At 37.8% G+C, this 21,223-nt stretch overlaps 1 protein-coding gene across 1 annotated transcript; it reads left to right on the top strand.

Annotated features, from left to right (window-relative positions):
• The first annotated feature begins 4,118 nt into the window (after nucleotides 1–4,118).
• On the top strand, nucleotides 4,119–20,275 carry LOC139717276 (26S proteasome regulatory subunit 4-like). Its single transcript, XM_071628769.1, has 12 exons — nucleotides 4,119–4,200; nucleotides 6,332–6,394; nucleotides 8,083–8,179; nucleotides 11,276–11,400; nucleotides 12,571–12,756; nucleotides 13,945–14,073; nucleotides 15,118–15,214; nucleotides 16,145–16,233; nucleotides 17,517–17,617; nucleotides 18,200–18,351; nucleotides 19,319–19,473; nucleotides 20,141–20,275. Exons 1-12 carry the CDS (start codon nucleotides 4,198–4,200, stop codon nucleotides 20,273–20,275), a joined length of 1,332 nt encoding a protein of 443 aa, XP_071484870.1. The 5' UTR covers nucleotides 4,119–4,197.
• The last annotated feature ends 948 nt before the right edge of the window (nucleotides 20,276–21,223 follow it).

A 21,223-nucleotide genomic window follows, 5' to 3' on the forward strand; every position in this document is an offset into this window, starting at 1 on the left:
GATGCTGGGATCACCACGATTTATCCACAGTGAAAAAAAAAGTCTCTGCTTGTTCCCGTTTCCTTCTACATTAACGTCGTTTGTTGCAGTTTCTACACATTCCCAGAACAATCTACATCTAACAGATGGCAAAGCTTGCTGATCGCATGCGCCTAGCCTCTAGAATCAGCTTCCGTCAATATCCGTACTGCACCCTCACTTGCAACTTTTAAGAGACATCTTTTAGATTCAATGTATTCATTTTTATTTTCACTGATTTTCATTCTATTTAACTAACATGTAAGCCGCTGCGGGCCAATTTTCTGTAAGAGCGCTATATTTAATGAATATTTGGATCATTTTTTTTTCTGCATGCCTATCATCAATGACATGGATTTCGGACGTGCTTTGGGCATGTTTCAAAATCATTTGCTTTTTGTGTTGTTTCTTTTTCGTAGCATCAATGTACCGTCGTTCTTTTTTTTTTGGGGGGGGGGGTTCAGAGGACACATTTTGTCAAAAGTAACTCACTTCGATGTATGAAGTATTTAAGATTTAGGTGAGTTTCTGCAAATTCAATTAAAGGGCACGGCAACAAAAATGATTGATGCTTATAATCAGAGGCTATCGCACAATCGACTGACGGAAAGGAGTGAAACACACACACACACACACACACACACACACACACACACACACACAAGAGGAAGATTGAAACAGGTGATATCAGCATTGAAACAAAATCTAAGTTATACTGTTATATATTGTTGTCGTATAAAGTGCAATGCAATTATTTTCTTCATATCGAAAATGCATGAGGTCAGGTGTGACATCACGAATGTTGACCAATACTGCTTTCTGAATGCAAAACGAGAATACCGTTCGATAAATCATCAAGCATTTTCGTTGCAACATGGAGGTTGAGCTAGTTCTTACTGCTATCAAAAGGATCGATATAATCTCTTTTTCAGATAACGGAAGTTCCCAGGTCGTTTTTGGTTTCCTGTTACTGTGTTCGTGCAAAGTTTATTTTTACTGCACTTAGTCATGTTATGGGAGATCCTCGGTAATAATCTATTTATTTCAGGACAGAGCTAATATTTAATCACATTAATGAGATGAGACAAAAACGATAACTCTTGATAAGGGCTAATATCATTGATGTACATGTATAATCATATATCATGTAGGGCCTGAGAGATCGTCTAGATAGTGCAATGTATTCATTTTCGTTACGCCGAAAGGTGTTTAATACATATGATCATGTGACGTTGAAAACAATTGCAAAGTCATCCAGTTTCTATTATCCTTGAATTTGTGTTCAATAACAAGCCTATTTATAAGAACGTTCTACCTGATGCCTTACATGATATTATCATTATGTGTTCATGTCTTTAAAAAATGAAAAAAAAAATCCGTAAAGCGACATTTGTTTCATGATTTCATAGCCCCTATTATACAAACGACCTTGCTAAATGGTTAATCTTCGTCTGGGCTTCGAGATCATCAGTCAATAATTGGCTTTCCTATAAAGATAGTGTCAAACTATTCTTTTCTTACTATGGTCTGTCTTATATGCACAAAAACTCTATAGAAAGGATAAAAAAAAAACAAATCACAAAATTAAGCTATTATAACATTAAGTTGAAAAACAGATTCAAACACATATTATGTTCATGATACAGTTCCAATCATTTTGCCAGCAAACAGTGAACGTATTCCTAAAAAGTGGGGCACACTTCCTGAGGATATCATGGAAGCTGATACTGTCATCATGGGTCTATAGTGCCAAGACAAATCAAACTCTCATATCCCTCTTTCTTTTAATATTTCTCTTTCCATATGTATGAAAAAAGAAAGAATGTGACCACAAAACTGATTTTGCCTCGTGTGTTTCCGACTGTTCTAAGTTTAGATGATATAGGAATGCTATCATCGGGTGTATTATCATTCTTACTAATGCCCTATGCTATGTGCAGGGCTCCACACTAACTTTTTTTTTTTGATGGCCCAATGGGGCCACCAAATTCATCCATTTCAAATTTTTGGTGGCCCGAAAGAAAAATTTGGTGGCCCGAAAAAAAACACAATAAAAAACATTAAAAGTCCTTTAAAAAAAAAAAAAAGGAGTCAAATATCTTCTTCTTCTTCTTCTGATTAAGTCTGCCTCCTTCAATAGACTGAAGATTCTTGCAGACTGGTGCTATTTACATTATAATACAATTTATTTACAGATATTTACAAGCACATAGAAAATTTGACGAAAATACTAGCCACTGTGATCAACCGTTAGACGGTTTCGAAATGATCCCACAGATGGCGCTGAAACAATTTCTGACGACAGGGAATTCCAGTTCCTTACAGTTCTTGGGAAGAACGAATGGCGATGCGATTCAGTTTTCGAATATGGTACCTGGTAGGAGTGTGGTTGCGAGGCTCTCGTTAACTGAGTAGCCTGTTTGATGATATAGTCCTGTGCTGAAAGAGGAGTGAGATTATTGTGTATTTTGTACATCATTATTAGCCTGTCATTTTCTCTGCGCTGTTCCAGAGTGGTCCAATTAAGTTCTTGTAACATTTTGGTGACACTCGAGGTGTTATGGTAGCGATTTAAAGTGAATCGCGCAGCTCTTCTCTGGACCATTTCTACTTGGTGGATTAGGTTCTTGGTAGATGGGTCCCAAACTGTGGAAGCATACTCAACAATTGGTCGAACCAACGTTTTGTAAGCTGTGGCTTTAACATCAGATTTTATGCGAAGATTGCGTTTTAGAAATGCAAGCACGTTATTGGCTTTATTGACAGTATTGTTAATGTGTTGGGTCCACTTCAAATCAGAAGTGATGGTTACACCCAAGTACTTCACGGATTCAACAGATTCAAGAGGGGCGTTATTTAGATGATACACGTGTTGCACCTTACTTCTTTTCCTGGATATTGTCAAAACCTTACACTTATCTGTGTTCAAATCCATCATCCATTTTTTCGCCCAGTCACCAATTTTGTTTAGGTCCTCTTGAAGATTTTGCGTATGATGTTGATTGTCGATGGTCATGTAAGAAATTGCATCATCGGCAAAAAGGCGAACCTTTGACGCGAGACCATCAGGCAAGTCATTGATGTAAAGTAGAAAGAGGCAAGGCCCAAGAACCGACCCCTGAGGCACTCCAGATCCTACCGCTACTGAAGAAGATTTAATACCATCCAAAACAACCCTCTGACTTCTTCCATTGAGAAAACTTTGAATCCATTTCAGATTTGTCCCCCTGATACCATAGTAGTCCAGTTTACGTAAAAGCCGCTCATGCCCAACCTTGTCAAAAGCTTTTGAAAAATCCATGACTATAACATCCGTTTGACGTCCTGCATCCAAGTTCCTAAGTTTTATCATAGTAAGAATTGGAAGATGGATATATCTACTCATAAATAAACCTCAACAAACTCGCAGCTCACTCTCAGGCACTCATTCAGTCTTTTTCATCCATCCTTTAAACAAATTTAAATGCTGAATGGTGAAGACTAAGTATAAATATTCATTGACAGGCACATGGGTTGCAACCATAGAGCTGTATTAATGCAGCTCTATGGTTGCAACATCTAAACATAAATAAATGACATCGGATAATATGTAAATAATTAAGAAGCTAGAAGAACATATTTCTGTTTCTCAAAACACAAAAGACAGAGTTTCTTTTACGTCCTTTTGAAGGTTCTGACGGAAAAAAAATTACAAACTTATTGACATACTTTTCAAAAAATTTTGGTGGCCCGAGACGGGCCACCAAATTTGCCCTTTTTTGAAATATGGTGGCCCGACTTTCATTTTTGGTGGCCCGGGCCACCGTTAGTGTCGAGCCTTGCTATGTGCATTATTATTTTGTATTGATCAGCGCCCTTTGTGTTATGGCTTTGATTCAAATAATATTCACGCTGCGATAAAATACAAACAATGATCCCCGATAAAAGAGGGTTGATTTTTACCTCAGCTAACCCTTGCAGTAAGCCCATAAAAGATCACAGCCACTCCATATGCTTTTAGAGGAAAGTTCGCTGAGCCCCCAAAATACGAGTAAAACATTTGCTTACGCACGACGCAAGAAGCTTCATTGGATAGAATGCGGTGCTGTACCTGCGAAATTATAAAATCGGCGAAGTCATTATCGTGCTGAAACCTAATCAAGAAGACGAGCAAACACTATTTAACACTTAACTCCAGCTATGGTTAGTATTGCTGACAGTGTCATGCATTTTGATATTTCATCAATTACGATATTGGTATAAAATGATTAAGTTCAGGACAGATTTTGAGTAAACGGCTGCTTTATAGATGAAAGTTGTATCAAGGTTGGAGATAAGCAGTCCCATTCATTTATATCGCTGTTAGTGTTACACTTGCATTGTACAGTTCAGTTTTGGATGCCTTTTTTAGCAGACTCTGCGCTAATGCGCCCTGTCTGAATGATCCCGGCTTCGTCTGTTATCGCCTCCACACTGTATTATATATCGCATATTTACCAGAAGACTATATAGAGGGTTTTGTGTATGTCTTGTATCGTTACACATAAAATAACAATTGTAAATTTACATAGATCTCGGGCCACAGGCACAGCTGAGAACCACAGAAGCTTCGAACGAAGGGCACTAACGAGGGGCCTACCACTATAGATCTATCGTATCGACTATCAGGTTCTGTCCCAAAGAAACTCTTTCTAACAAATATTTAAAGTCATTCAAAGAGGCATTGTCTAAATGTAAAAGATATTCATTAACTACATGGATAAGTTCTTTCTTTGATACTGTCTGAACCATCTGAATTTACTGTATGAAGTTACCAGTCTGAGTTAGACAACCTTGTTAAATACAATGGACTTGTACTATACAGTGATGGTGTAGGTCTATATATGGAGACTCTGTGTGTGAAAATTAGATACCAGTGTCATATTTTTGTGATAGGCCTGTACTACTCTTTCATGTAATTCCATATTTTACTGTTTCACAGTTATGTGACGTGACCTTAAAACAAAAGTGCACTCTTTTGTTGTGTGGGTGGTGTTGATATGCGTTTCCTCTTTTTGTTTTATCATTCATAACTTCTTTTTTTTTAAATCCTCTACAGAGGTACTTTATTCATTCATTTCCAAAGCTTTACATCAAGTGATTTCTTTTTTTTAAACAATGAATGAGCACATACTCAAAAAGTACAGATTCTTCATTGGTTACCAAGTAAATGATTTCATCATGTTTGTTACAATCTCAGAAACATCATCTAACAATATTTCATTTCTAAAACTAATCCATATTTTCAAACTATTGTATGAATGCCCTTGAAATAAATGCATGTATTGTTTATAAATTGCATACTGCACATATATCAATATCTTATTTATATTTGTTACATTTGGACTCTTTGATTCCACTCCAATAATCAATAATTTCTCGTTTAATAAAATTGTTTCTCTAAAAGTGAACTGAATAAAATCAGTAATCTTTTTCCAAAACATAGACACTTTAGGACACTCCAGAAGAACATGACTAAAGGTTTCTGTTTCAGAGCGAAATATGCACAAATTATCACTTACAATTTTCCATTTGAAAAGATTATATCTATAAGGTAGAATACAATGTAATGTCTTGAAGTAGCATTGCTTAACATTGTTGTTCCTTAGTTTTCGAAATTTTTGTTTCAAAACAGTATTTATCATTCATAAATGATCTTGTAAATGTTCATGAAAAACTTGTATCGTTAACTTACCTGTGCATGCTTCATGCTGTTTGAAGTGTTTGAAAGAACATGCTTTATTTTTGCATAATTAAATCTACAAAACCAAACAAAAAACTTTCCTGTTGTGCTTAAAGGGTGTGTACAGTTCTGGTCAAGGTGAGGATTTAGCTTTTATCGTTTTGCGAGATATTCAGAAACCACTCTATGAGATGTGAAAGAGCATGCAATACTAAGGGGTATCAAAAGTTTATTTGATAAAAATCGGTTTTGAAATGGCTGAGATATCCAAAAAACAAGGTGAAGCAGAGAGATCCTAATAAAAGGCGTGGCCTGTAGTCTTTTATTATTATCATATTTTTTTGATATCTCAGCCATTTGAAAACCAATTTTCATCAAATAAACGTTGAATCCTTCTTAAAATTACATGCTCTTTCACATTTTATATGAGGTTTCTCATTATCTCACTTAGGAATGTAAAGAACATGAATCCCCACCTCAACCAGTACTGTACAGCCCCTTTAAAGAGAGAACCATTATCTGTCAACTGCTGAAACTGTGCTCAGATTTGAGTTGATTTCTCCTTTTCTACAATTTTTAATTATTTTTTTACTTTTTCATCATTCATCACAGGGTCAGAACCAATCTGGTGGACCAGGAGGAGGAGGCAGAAATGGTGACAAGAAAGATGACAAGGTAACACCTTTGTTTCAAAGGAAATGCCGTTATGTTTTTGTTTCTGTGGGGATTTTTTCAGTTCTTATGCCTCCGCCACGAAGTGGTGCCGGAGGCATTATGTTTTCGGGTTGTCCGTCCGTCCGTAGGTCCGTCCGCATTCGTTTACGCGATAACTTGAGTAATATTGACTGGAATTTTACCAAACATGGTCCAAGTATAAAGTATGATGGGGCAATTAGCTGATTAGATTTTTGGTGAAATCGGCCAAAGATCAAAGGTCAAGGTCAAATCATGAAATTGTATCCGTTTACGTGACAACTCAAGACTGGAGCAAGCAAATTTCACCAAACTTTGTCCGAGGATGATGTATGATGGGACAATTATTTGATTAGTTTTTGAGTGAAATTGGACAGAAGTCAAAGGTCAAAGATCAAGGTCAAATCCTAAAATTTAACTGTTTACGTGATAACTCAAAACTGGATGAAGCAGCTTTCACCAAATTTGGTCCAAGGATGATGTATGATGGGGCAGTTAGTTGACTTGATTTTAGTGACATTGGCAAGAGGTCAAAGGTCAAAAGGTCAAGGTCAAATGCTAAAAATGTTGCTATTTCCCCCATATCCGTGCAATGTCTGAAGGTATTTTTTTTAAAACTTAGTGTAGACATGTACTACTGCATAAAGATTCTCCAGAGAGTTTCATGTCATAAGGTCAAAGGTCAAAAGGTCAAAGGTTACGTGAGAATGTTACAATTTCACTTTCTTGCAAATGGTTCAATGTATCTTCATGGAACTTGGTACATACGCATGTACTGACTGGCAGTTATTATCTAGGGAATGTAGGGGTCATGGGTCAATAGTCAGGGTCAAAGGTCAAGGTCAACTCAAAATTTTACTATTTCCCTCATTAACTAACTAAATATGCAATGCTTGCATTATCATTTTTAAAATTTGATGTATAGATGTATTACCTAATGTAGATTCTCTCAAAGGTCAAAGGTTAAGGGTCAAAGGCCAGGTTTAAATGCAAAAAAAAAAAAAACTATTTTATACTGTAATTACACTCTTTCTTCATACCTTGAAAATTACTCAATGTATAAACTTACAAAAGGGTCGGTCAGAAGTCAAGTAAAAATCGTCACTTCCCCAAATGCATGTACCTGCACTCTTAGACAATTATAGCAAACCTAGTTCAAGGAATGTGAACATTCAAGATATTTCTGACAAACCTGACATTTCAATATTTTGTCAGTCATCACACATTGTGAAGACATTGTACCATACACCTATTGGGAGAATCATGCATTATGGCGGAGGCATCAGTCGCCATAGCGACATTTCTAGTTTAGCATGATATGCATGCTATGTGAAATCATATTTTGTTGTCAATGTGTGTATCATAAAGACCAATTGCCAATTGCCAACTGCTTTGGTTGTTTTTGTTCTGTTTGGTTTAGTTCTGTTCTGTTTAGTTCTGTTTGGTGTATTGCCAGTTGGATAGAATTTGACATTGCAATTTTCATAAAATCCTTTATACTCATGTTGTGACCATGTACATGTAAGTTTAGCACAGGAGGAGTCCTTTTTAACATGAATGCTGTATACTAGGGTAGTAAAAGTATGACAGTGGTCCTAGTAATAAATGTATCAGTGCAGCAGAAGTTAATGTTTTGTGTTGATTTATGTGACTTCTTTTTTTCTTGAAAGGATAAAAAGAAGAAGTATGAGCCTCCAGTCCCAACAAGGGTGGGCAAGAAGAAGCGGAGGACTAAAGGACCAGACACAGCAAGCAAACTTCCACAAGGTGAGTTACTGCATCACTGCTAGTGCCTCATAAGGCAATCAGTTCACCCTGGTACACAATACAACCTGACCATCGTGGACACTGCATGTAGTGTGGTCACAGGCCCACAGCAGAAGATGTAAACTGTTCACTGTACTTTGCAGTTCCCATGTCCATAATAGTAAGGCACACATGTGATAAATTTGTTAAGCAAGCATTGATCATCAGTGGCAATAGATTTGCAGTAAGTATTGTATATGCCATCTGTGCATTTTTGAATAGCAAGCATGATATTTCACCAATCATATGTGTGGTTAAAGTTGCTGTCAAGAATCACAGAGAATCACAGAACATGTATTGAAAAATAGCATCATTTTCAAGAAGTAAATTAAACCATATTCTCCCTCGGAGATGATAAACATTGTATTTGTTACCTTAGGAAGCAATAGTTGCCATGTTAATTTTGCGAATGATTCATGATTTGTAATTTTGTAAAATTTGTGACAATAAACTACTGCTATGTAATTAAGCATATGTCCCATAAACCATATTGTTTTTCATACACTGATATGCAGTTGCTTTTGAGGAGAGCACTGCAGAAGGACTTCACTGCAGTTTTTCATAGACTGCTTCTTTATTCACACACACACACACACACACACACACACACATTTATTCACATATAAACATTCATGTACAAATAAATGTGACTCTGCATGATATATAGTATAAATAATGCAATTTTACAGACAGCTACAGTTTAAATGAAATGAATACCATTCCAGCTGATAAGGGATACAAAACCTTCAGGGTCTTGTTTTGGACATATATTCATCTATTTTCTTCACTTTATGAAATGACAAAATGAGAAAGTGATTTCTTATTGTTTCTGGCAGAAAATATAAAATATTTTGCGTGCAAAAAAAAAACAAAAAAAAAAATGGCAATGTTACATCCAAGGTTTTCTGTAGAACCAAATATAAAAGTCCTTTTAGTAATTCAAATTTTATTCTGTAACAAAATTCCCTGTATTTTAGAAATAAATGTTTGTGTAACATCACATTCCCAAAATATAAGTAATTGTTTCATAGACTGCTTGCCTGAATGCAGAAATGGCTTTGCCGAGTGCACACACACACACACACACACACACACAAGAACAAGAACATATGGCAATAGCGTGTTCTTTTTATACCCCCGCCAAACGAAGTTTGAAGGGGGTATATAGGAATCAGTGGACGGTCGGGCGGTCCGTTGCAAATCTTGCGTCGCGAACTACTTCCTCAGTTTTCAACCGATTCCCATAAAACTTGGCACAGATGTGTGCCTTGGGTTGTAGATGTGCAAGACGTATTTTTTGACAGTACCCAAAAGTACGTTGCCATGGTAACGGCATATTATGGGCAAAAATGGGTACAAATCTTGCGTCGCGAACTCCTCCCACAGTTTTTGATCAATTTTTATGAAATTAGGTACAGATGTTCATCTGAATATGTTAATGTGCAAGACACATATTTTCGCAGTGGCAAAAAGTGCGTTGCCATGGTAACGGCATGTTATTGGTAAAATATAGGGCAAAATGCTTCATGGCAAAACTGCTTCATCAGTGTTCTTCCAATTCTCATGGAATTCATATTGAATGTTTGTCTTAGGATATAGGTCAGCATGACACATTTCTTGACAGTGACAAAGAGTATGTTGCCATGGTAACAGCTCACATATTATGAGCCAAAATGATGGAAAATTTTGTGTTGCAAACTACTTCCTCAGTTTTTGCCCAATTTCCATGAAACTTGGTACAGATGTGTGCCTTTGGTTGTAGATGTGCAAGACGCATTTTTTGACAGTACCCGAAAGTACGTTGCCATGGTAACGGCATATTAATGGCAGAAGATCAAGGAAAGATCTTGCGGATTTAACTACTTCCTCAGTTTTTTGACCAAAGCTTATGAAATGTGGCACACACCTTGATCTTGGTGGGAAGATGTGGAAGACATATTTTTCGGATGTGTCGGAAGCTGCGTTGCCATGGTAACGGCATATAAATGGCAGAAGATCAAGGAAAGATCTTGCGGATTGAACTACTTCCTCTGTATTCGACTGAAGCTCATGAAATGTGGCACACACATTGGTCTTGGTGGGAAGATGTGCAAGACATATTTTTTGAACGTGTCGGAAGCAGCGTTGCCATGGTAACGGCATATTAATGGCGGAAGATCAAGGAAAGATCTTGTGGATTGAACTACTTCCTCAGTTTTTGACAAAAGCTTATGAAATGTGGCACACACAATAGTCTTGGTGGGAAGATGTGCAAGACATATTTTTCGGACGTGTCGGAAGCTGCGTTGCCATGGTAACGGCATTTAAATGGCAGAAGATCAAGGAAAGATCATTCCTTGGGTAAGACTGTCGTCACGGGGCGGGGGTATTTATCACCTTAAGTGATATTTCTAGTTTACTAATGGGATTTTTTATGCCTCCGCCACAAAGTGTCGCCGGAGGAATTATGTTTTCGGGTTGTCCGTCCTTCCGTCCATCAAAGGCCAGATTAGAATGCTAAAATTTTACTATTTAATACTGAAATTACACTTTTTCTCCATACCTTAAAAATTTCTCAATGCATAAACTTATCAAAGGGTCAAAAGTCAAGTAAAAATCTTCAAATCCCCAAATACCTGCACTCTTAAACAATATAGCCATTCTTCCAATTAAACCTAGTTCAAGGAAAGTGAATATTCCACACATTTGTGACAAACCTGTCATTTTACTATTCTGCCAATTATGTGAAACTGTCATCACACATTGCCAAGACATTGGACTATAGACCTATTAGGAAAACAATGCATTATGGCGGAGGCATACTAGTCGCCATAGCAACGTTTCTAGTTGTTTTTGTGTTTATTTTTGTTACAAAAAGAGGATTATCTAGGATACACTGTAGATTATGTGTCATTTGTTCCACTGATGTTCTCATACATCATATGTACAAGTAAGTGTGAAGAGAGCAACAAAGTCATTCGTAACAATATGATACTGTCATCAACCAACTTTTTTTCAGCCTCTTGGTGGCGCCCTAGTGTAATATTTTACAATCCTCTTCATGTTTTTGCTACTCAGTTACGCCACACACAAAGTGCAGACTCCGGCTTCTAAAGATGGAGCGTATCAAAGACTACTTACTGATGGAGGAAGAGTTCATCCGAAACCAGGAGAGACTTAAGCCCCAAGAAGAAAAAGATGAGGTCAGTCATCTCTCATTCTCTTTTTTTTTTTTTTCACGTGCTGTCGACTTTTGAATGTTTTGTGACATGAGCAGAAATGGAGTGACTGAAGTGATAAGTAATGAGAAAATGAAAAACCAAGATTTACCCATGTGACAAACAACGAGGAGATTGCCTCTTTACGGGCTAGGGAAACTTATGTGTCAAAACCACATGATAATCATTGCACTGTGGATAACTATATCTTTGTAGGTCAAACATTTAAGGAAGTCTAAATTTATGTCCTGAATAAAAAGGAAATATTTTTCACCATTTACCAATATACATAACTTCAGTAATTCTAGTATCATAGTTCATTTATATCGTGCTCCCAGATATGTGGGCTGCAATATTGTAATATTTTGTGATATATACTGACTTGGAGGGGGACACCAGAATACAAATGTGTGTAATATTTTTTCTGGTGTCTCCCCCAAATAAGAGACCCAATATTATTGTAACTTATCTACTGAATGAAATACAAGTACCTCTCAAAATTTTAAGCAGTTCTTTGTTTAGAGTAGTGCAAACCTTGAGCTAATTGTGTCAACAATATAACCAAGGTAGCCTATGTGTGGTATGAAATATTGGTCTACATATTTAACATGTAAGGGTTTAACTTCGTCACTCCGTCTCTTAACACATGCACATTAGTCTATAAAGGATGGAAGATGGAGTTGTCAGGCCCACTATGTTGTTACAGTGCAATGTTAGCAAATGGCAAATATTCCTGGAAAAGGGAAGATAGTAATGTGGGGATATGTGCTAATATTCTAGACAGATTTGAAAAATTGTTTGCAGGCAAAAATACAAGTCTTATTTTTCACCCAACGCGTTAGCTCAAGTGAACTATTGCAATCAACCACCCCTAATTGAAAATATTCTGGGGAGAAATCCTGATGACCCCCTATTTCAAGGATCCCCCCCAAAAAATTGAGCCCCTAAAATATACCTCTTTTTCAAAAAGTTGGGAATGTTCATGCGGTACAGAATGACCACCCTAGTGAAGGGGGCGGGGGCAAAATGCAATGCTCAGGTGAGTTGTAGACCCACTGGTCTCTCCTCTCGTAGGAGTTTTTACAGCTTACAGCTTTTTACAACTCGCCACATGTATGACAACGATCAGCATTTTCTCTGTCACCTGACTTTCAGGAGGAGAGATCCAAGGTAGATGACCTTCGAGGAACCCCTATGTCAGTGGGCTCGCTGGAGGAGATCATCGACGACAACCACGCCATCGTGTCGGCCTCGGTGGGCTCAGAATACTACGTCAGCATCCTTTCCTTCGTTGACAAGGACCAGCTTGAGCCAGGCTGCACTGTCTTGCTGAATCACAAAGTGAGTTATCAGGATATTTCCCCGATTTAGTCAAAAGAAGAGAGAAATAGTGGAATGGGAACATTGTAATGCTGCAAAAGTGAATATTTTTTTGGGCGACTGAATCTTCGCGCTCTGCCAGGTAAGAAACGTTTCTCTTTGTTTTAATTCTGCGGCATCAAGACATCAACTACTAGAAGATATGGCAAGCAAAAATATTCCTGTGCTTTTGCTTTCGTGCTAGTTTCTGGTTGCGCGAAATGCTCAATAATCTCAACTCCGCAAAAATTTCCACTTGTACGGTACAATTTGCAAGGTGCCTTGAAGATAGAGAATACAGTGCCAGACCATGTACAGATCTCTCTCCAGTGTCAGTGTTTGCATTTCTGCTATATCATGTCTATTACTACCTCCGCCAAGGAGGTTATGTTTTTGCCGCCATTGGTTTGTTGTCAGTGGTGGAAATGAACTGCTTGGTGGAGGTCTGCGCTCTCAGAGTGCTTTTCCAGTTCAGTTTGCTCTACACCGCAAGGGCAACATCTTTCTCAAAGAACTTTAAGAGAAATTATGCTTGTCTATAGCAAATTGGGTTGTATCAATGAATTGCATTTGTAAGTACTATTGTGTTTTATAATGACGAAGTTGTAATGAAATCCATCTCTAATGTGAAAGAGTCAAGTGATCCTTACATATTTTACTGGTAACTGAGGTAGTTACTCAAGAACTTGTAATTGAATAGTAATTACAAATGAGACTGGCATGTTGGTTATTGTATTGCCATGTATATCACATTGTTAAAGTATTCATTTCAACAGTGTCTGAACAAAGAAGATGGCATTGACAATGTGACAAATCACATACTGTATACACCATATGTCTAGCGAGTCTAATTTTGTGCAAATCGGGACTTCCCGACAATTTCACCATCATGGTGGAGTACAGTAATGAAGGAGAAATGTACACATGCAATTGCATGTCACACTCATGTCTTGATCTGAGTTGATCTTTTAGCACCCGACTCACAAAATTCACGAAAGTAAAAATCCTGCAAAATATTTGGTGCATACAGTATTGGATGAAGTGATGCAGGCTCCACTCATTGTCGGCCTTTTCTCCTAATCTCCCTCCTTCTCTCTCAAATTATGTCCTCTTTCTCTTTCTCTGTCTCTTATTATTTTATGTAATCCCTTCCCAATCTGACCCCTGCAGGTGCTAGCTATTGTTGGTGTTCTGGGGGATGACACCGACCCCATGGTGTCCGTCATGAAGCTTGAGAAGGCACCGCAGGAATCCTATGCAGACATAGGAGGCCTAGACACACAGATCCAAGAAATCAAGGTAGGGTCCAGAAAGTCAGGATATTTTGGAGTGTCACTGATGATGAGAGCATGGTCATTTTTTTTTCTTTTTCTAGAGAATTTTTAAAATCCTATTGTAGCTTGTGGGTGAAATGCCACAGTGTTGATTAAGATAGTGATGATTAAAAACTGTAACAGATAACATGTTATAGTGTTTGATATAGAGATATAATTGCATTGATTGCAAAAATTGATTTGATATACAGAACTTCATTACAAACATTCTCTTATTTACATAGCAAAGGAGAGGGAAAAAAAGTGTATGGAGTGTGTGTATATTTGTCTTTTGAATTAAGATGTAGATAGTAATGTGAGGACATTGGTAGAGTACTTTCATTTCACTCAACCAAGAAACATGCAATGGAATACCAGGGTTGAATGAACAAAATCTAGGAGGAATCTAGAATGAAATCTGATGACTGTTATCTACAAGAGTCATTCTACAAGTGTGTTCCACTGTCAGGTTTACAAATTGTATGTTCACAATGTGAATTGTAATCTCGTAATAGCGCTTGGACTTCCTTTCTAGTGTATGAATGTTGAAGATGTACACCATCATCTTATCTCTGTACACACACTGGTTTGTGCCTATGTTTTTATAGGTATGGCTCTTTGCTGAATGACAGATTGAATGGATTTTTACCTTCTTGATCTTTTAAGTGGCTTCACTCATGATATATTGTGCATTTTATTGGCAGAAAAAAAAATTGTCTGATACATGAAGACACTGAGTGTTATCCTCCCAAGAATTGAAGGAATATTGGAAAGATTTCATTAGAGTCGAAGAGCAGTGTACACTGCAGCAATCCTTGTCTCTATGCTAAAAATACTCGCATTGCAAGTTTCTTGTGAAAGTGGCAGAAAAATATGCAATATAAGTATAACGTGAAGTCCTAACACAAGTGAATTGCGACACTCACCAGTATTGTGCAATTGATTTAAGCTCGACGTTGTGCAATCGAGCTCATTGTGTATGAATGAGAATCAAAGATGACAATACTACTTGTTGTTTCCATGGTGACAGGAGTCTGTGGAGCTCCCTCTCACCCACCCCGAGTATTATGAGGAGATGGGTATCAGGCCTCCAAAGGGAGTCATCTTGTATGGAGCACCTGGCACAGGTAATTACAAATATTATGGAAATATATTGAATACTGAATCGGAATACAGGAATAAAAACTTGTGCACAAATAAGTTGTGGGAGAGTTTCATTCTACCAAATGCACACCTGCTATCTGCTTGGTTTTCATCACAGTTGATATTTGACAACGGTGTAATGAAATGAAAGAGGATGGCTGTCTTCTCATGGATGAGAAATTGCAGTTACACTTGAGTTGATGTCTTAATCATTGATGCTGCTGTGTTTGTGTTGTTTTCTTTGTGTTGTTTTGGGTGCAAGGATTGAGGATGTTGGTAGGAATATTTCTGCAAGTTTGTCACCCAGGTTTTTTCATGTGGTATTGCTTTCTTTTGTTTTCTTCTCTGATAGATTTTTAGAATTGTTTTCCAGTACGTGTTTGTATGCATGTGCCTGTGTGTTCGCATGTATTTGTTCCTTCACAATTTGGAAGGGGAGAGGACTGAGAGTTGGTCATGACTAGATACATCCTCAAAATAGAAATGTTAGTGTATAACAAACATAAATTGCAAAACTGTGTACCATAATCATGAAAGTACATGTACAATTCAAAGACATGAATATTCCGATTATGGTAATATCTATGTGTAAGGAAATGTGACTTTTAGGAATATTGGTCCGTTTCTTCTGTCTGCATATCTTTCTACTGGTAGTTACTCTGTGGTATAATAACAAAGAAGTCTTTAAACTTTGAGCATTTTATGCTGTCATTGTTTATTTACCACTGGGTTCTTAGTCTTGGTACAAGTTCATTGTTGATTTTAACATTCGCTGATGGTGAGCAGCAGTTGTGATTTCCTCCAGTGATTTTGCTTTTTAAATTCTAGACATTACATTGTATATACATGTATTTCTCATGTGCCATTATAAATGTTGTTTATTTTGCGTGTTGAATACTTTTCCCCCTTACCAGGCAAAACACTGCTTGCCAAAGCTGTAGCCAATCAGACTTCCGCCACCTTCTTACGTGTTGTTGGCTCAGAGCTCATCCAGAAGTACCTGGTAAGCACGAAGATGCACTGTGTCTTTTATTATGAGAACTTTATGCATGGAGAGAGGGATACTGATAAGTTTTTAAGATCTTGCATTTATAATTTACACACAAGAAGAATGGGAAGAAAAACAGACAGACAAAAAAGACAGGCAGACAGACAGACAGAAAGGGGAGCACAAGTATCTATAGTGAATGAAAGTAGCAACTAACCAAATTCTGATGATGCTGATATTAAATTTTCAGATATACAGGACCTAAAGTGAACAAGAATTAACAATATGTTGGATTAGCTGGTAGTGAAATTGAAATGCCATATGTGATTAAAATGTTCATAAAATGTGTTTGCAGCCATACTTTTCATTGTATTTTGTCAGAAAAAAAAGACAAGAAAAATTATTAGTTTCTCACAAATGCGATGTGAGGCTGTACTGTAAAGTAGATTATTTTCACGAGGGTAATTTTTCGTGCGTGACTGGGTAAGGTAAGATGAATTTCACATTTTTAATTTCATACCATGGAATCAAGACGTTAGATACTGGAACACTCACTGCTTGCTCAGCCCCCCCCCCCCCCCTCCTCACTCTTTCTGTTGCTATTTCACTCTTCCTTTCTTTATCCCTCTGTTGTTCCTTATTTTATCTTGTTTGATGTTGCCTCCCTTTTCATCCTGATCCTTCATGGTCCTCCAGATTATCACTGACCCTCCTCTGCCTTTTGTCTGTCCACCCTCCTTTAATCCCCATCCCCCTCCCTTTACCTGTTGGGCTCCTTGCCCATGACCCCCAACCCTCCCCTTTTGTTTTCTTTGTTCTGTGTCCCTAGCCCTCCCTTGATTGTTCTTGTTGTGTGTAGTCCTACATGTATGTGATTGCTTTCCATGCCTGTTTGTCATTTTGCCTCTAACGAAGATTCTGCTAGGATCAAAAACTCTGGCCCCTTTTGACTTTAGAAGTCAGTTTATTAAGTTTTAGCTAAATATCCACTGAAAGATATCTTTTCAAAGGTCATACCAAAAACAAAAAAAGCTTTTGAAAAAAAGATAAAGTCAATCCTTTTGTATGTGTAAAAAAGAACTCCACAAAGGAGTTCATTCATTTGAAGAAAAAAAGTCATATTTTTACTACATGTATCAACATGTTAATTGGACCACAAGAAAAGTTGATGATATTGGGAAACTGAACATACTTCGCAGAATATGCTTAAATCATTGGGATGATGACTATGATGTCATTCCCATCATGCATTGCTGACAACTTCTTTCTCCTCACAATCTGTGTCATCATGTGACCAGGGAGATGGCCCCAAACTCGTCAGGGAGCTCTTCAGAGTGGCCGAGGAACACGCCCCGTCAATAGTCTTCATAGACGAGATTGATGCTATAGGAACAAAGAGGTAATTGTAATTTCCAAATCTCAACAAAACTATGTCACACAATACTTGTTTCGGGGGTTGGTTTGTGTTTTGTAGACAAAGAGATGAATAGTTTTACAACTGAAGCATCACAGAAAAGAACCTCGTGATATTATCACTTTTCTGGTTTGCAGACTTGCTTACTTTGGCTATTGTCTATTAAAATGTCATGAAACTCCTCTTTGCTCATATGTGATAGATAAGTATCAATTGCTTGTGCTTTCACAAGAGAATATTCTACAAACTGATCAATTACCTGGTCAATTATGATCAATTGTCTTAGGATATAAACTGAGGGAGACATATTTTCCATCCAGTTTCAAAATTCCTGTACCAGGTGTGTGGCAGATGACCTACCAATCATTCATTAGCACGTGTGGATGGAATATTGGATATGTGGCATGTCATCAATCTAAACTGAGGCCTGTTGTGCATGAAGTTTCATATCCTTTAATGCATACATCATATTTTTATTTTCTAATGATAATAACATGCTTATATCAAATATACACACATTTCCATGTATTTTATCATATACATGTATATTTTTAACCCACCCATCAGGTACGAGTCGAATTCCGGCGGAGAGCGTGAGATCCAGCGGACGATGCTGGAGCTTCTGAATCAGCTGGATGGCTTTGACTCCAGGGGGGATGTCAAAGTCATCATGGCAACCAATAGGATTGAGACTCTGGACCCCGCCCTCATCAGACCAGGTCAGCAAAACAGCTGTGATGGCGCCATCATTACTTGTAGATGCACCGTCACTGTGTAACAATGCCTGAACTCTTTATATGCCATGTTTGCACACCTGACACAGTTGACCGGCGTGCCAGGTTCGCATGTTCTACTCAAATGCACAAACCCACCCAAACCGATTGATAAAATTGCCAACTGCCACAGTGCAATGAAAGCATTCTCCCGGTTTCATTCCAATCACATGTAGCTTGGATTTTTTTGTGGTGTTCAAGTTCAAGTGGTGTTCCCTACTGGATTTGTGAGTGAATTCTATGTTTCTGTCACTGTTTTGTGTGCAAAAGTCATGCCTCTACAATAATGTAACTATTGGTCAATTTAAAGAAAAACACTCATAGATTTGTCATACAACTTACATGAAAGCAAAGCTTGGCATTTTCTCTACAACTTTGCTCATTACATTTCCAGAGTAACAAAAATTTAAACAGAATGTTTTCGCAAAGCATGACGACGTTGCTGTCACAGAATGATGTGGCACAGAGGAGGGTTTATACCATGGCACATAAAGAGTTAAAAGAAAAGGGTGGAAATAGCCTGAAATGTCTCAACAATGTCTACAATAGTCTGTAGTTAATGTGATTATACTGATGGTAAACCAGTCGGACTTTCAAAGTTGTTCCTTGGCTCCATGACTCCAGTGGGCATCTCTTGAGATTTGTGATGCACATGAGAGTGAAGCAGTATGCCATTATCTCTTCAATTTTTTTTTTCATGTAAATTCCTTGTTAAAAGCACAACTGTGACAGTCGCTTAATGTGCAAAGTTGTCTACTGTGCTGCTATGCATGTTGCATGTCTTCTTGATGCATTCTCTGTTGTATGGCGTATGCTTGATTATCTTGTGAGTATGCAAAGTGGCTCTGCTGCATCTCTTTTATTAAAGGAGGTGTCCCATTTTGATGTACATATTTCATGCTTGCATGTGCAGGTCGCATTGATCGTAAAATCGAGTTCCCGCTCCCGGATGAGAAGACAAAGCGACGCATCTTCAACATTCACACAAGCCGCATGACGTTGGCTGAGGACGTCAACCTGGATGAGTACATCATGGCCAAGGATGATCTATCAGGGGCAGATGTCAAGGTCAGTGATGTGTCGGAAATCTGCAATTCTAGTCGGAACACCAGTGGAATTGTGACCTGTTGTTACCCAACCCCACCTCCTCCCACAGCCATTTTTGTCAGTTTTTATGCTGCATTTGTAACTATACAACAACAACTACTACTACTATTACTACTACTACTACTACTACTACTGTTACTACTACTACTACTACAGGGCTCCTATTGAAAGCAGTTGTGTATGGCTGCACAAGAGGCTACCCTGCTGTCGAAAAAAAAGAATGCAGATACATTGATAGAAAATGAATGAATGAAAAGATGCCAAAGGATGATTTCATTTTTGCTGTTGTTATCATTTTAAATAAAACTTTGGTGGTTGCCCATTCAAGAAAAGGCTATTATGTGATATTTAGAAACACAAGCAGACAAGTACACAAAGCTACTTAGGGACTCATAACTCAAGTATTTTGGCTCAACATTGCGTCATTGGCTGCTTTATGCACTAGCGCATTAAAGACAACTCAGATGTTTGTTGACCTCATTAGACAAACTATTTTGACACATTGTTTTTGTGCATGATATGTGTAAATGGCTGTGTATGACAATATTGTACATATTATGAACAAAAGCAGTCACTCGACTTATCATTCTTTTTTGTGTGTGTTTGTATTTGATTTTTATTCCAACAGGCAATCTGCACTGAAGCAGGCCTTCTTGCTCTACGTGAGAGGAGAATGAAAGTTACAAATGAGGATTTCAAGAAGTCGAAGGAAAATGTGCTGTACCGCAAGAACGAAGGGACACCAGAAGGACTGTACCTGTAAAACATGTTACAGAATTCAGCATCATATCATTAAAGTCATATAAGTTTCAATTAATTTTTTACAAAATTAGTACCCCAACTATGTATTGGACTCAACATTTCTGGAAGTATGTGTTGTATGTTGTGGAAAATCATTCGGATGTCACAGTGCAGAAATCTTCAAAGTGACCTGATGCCGTTTTGAACTTTTGAACGTACAATGTATTCAAGTACAAAGGGGGCATTGCGGTACCACCCTTGCAAGGCGGGCCTCTGAGCCACATTGAAAAAAGGCCTTGCCCTTTAGCATTGTTTTTGCAACGATGTATTTCCGTAAGATAGAAACAGTGTTCAGTTCGCAAGTTTGCTGTCTAGCTCTCCACCACACCCTAGTTTATGGTTTCAAAACAAAGATAAGGAGCTAAATGAAAATTTCCGGTTCCTCTTTGTCTTGTGCAAAGATTCTGGCTGACAGTGCCCAGGAATAGCACATGGAATTTGTCTGTGTGTGAATTATCAGTGGTACAAGAGCAGGGCCTCAGCCACTGCACCTGCCGCAATGTGTAAACAGCCTTCTGTTGTATAAAATGACCACAAAGAAATCACAACTAAATCTAGTCGTGATGCGTCTTTTTGTACAGTCTCAACCACTAGAACAATATTCTTATGATATGTCTGCTTACATGTGCAGCTCAATAGCCATTTATATACCTTATAGTGGGGTGGCTTAGTGACAAATATACTGATAATCGTGACACGCCGGACAAAAGTGTCATTTTTTCCTCAGACATTTGTATATATATGAGGATCAAAATTAGGGGGTGCTCCAAGAAATCCGCTAACAGAAAAGATGAGAAAATGCCCTTAATTTGTACATAACAATAGTGTCTGAATTCAAAGACTATACACAGGGCATTCGCCAGGTTTCTGTACAATGCAATGCAATGTACATGGTTGCTAGTCTTAAAAT

Source organism: Diadema antillarum, unplaced genomic scaffold, assembly GCF_040938485.1.
Source record: "Diadema antillarum isolate AM-2024a unplaced genomic scaffold, OU_Dant_1.0 scf00000074, whole genome shotgun sequence".
Taxonomy (NCBI): domain Eukaryota; kingdom Metazoa; phylum Echinodermata; class Echinoidea; order Diadematoida; family Diadematidae; genus Diadema; species Diadema antillarum.

Bases quoted from the DNA above. Each gene is read 5' to 3' on its own strand.
- LOC139717276 (XM_071628769.1), top strand. The intron at 8,180-11,275 runs GTGAGTTACTGC...TTTGCTACTCAG, and splicing joins AGCAAGCAAACTTCCACAAG to TTACGCCACACACAAAGTGC. The intron at 17,618-18,199 runs GTAATTGTAATT...CCCACCCATCAG, and splicing joins GATGCTATAGGAACAAAGAG to GTACGAGTCGAATTCCGGCG.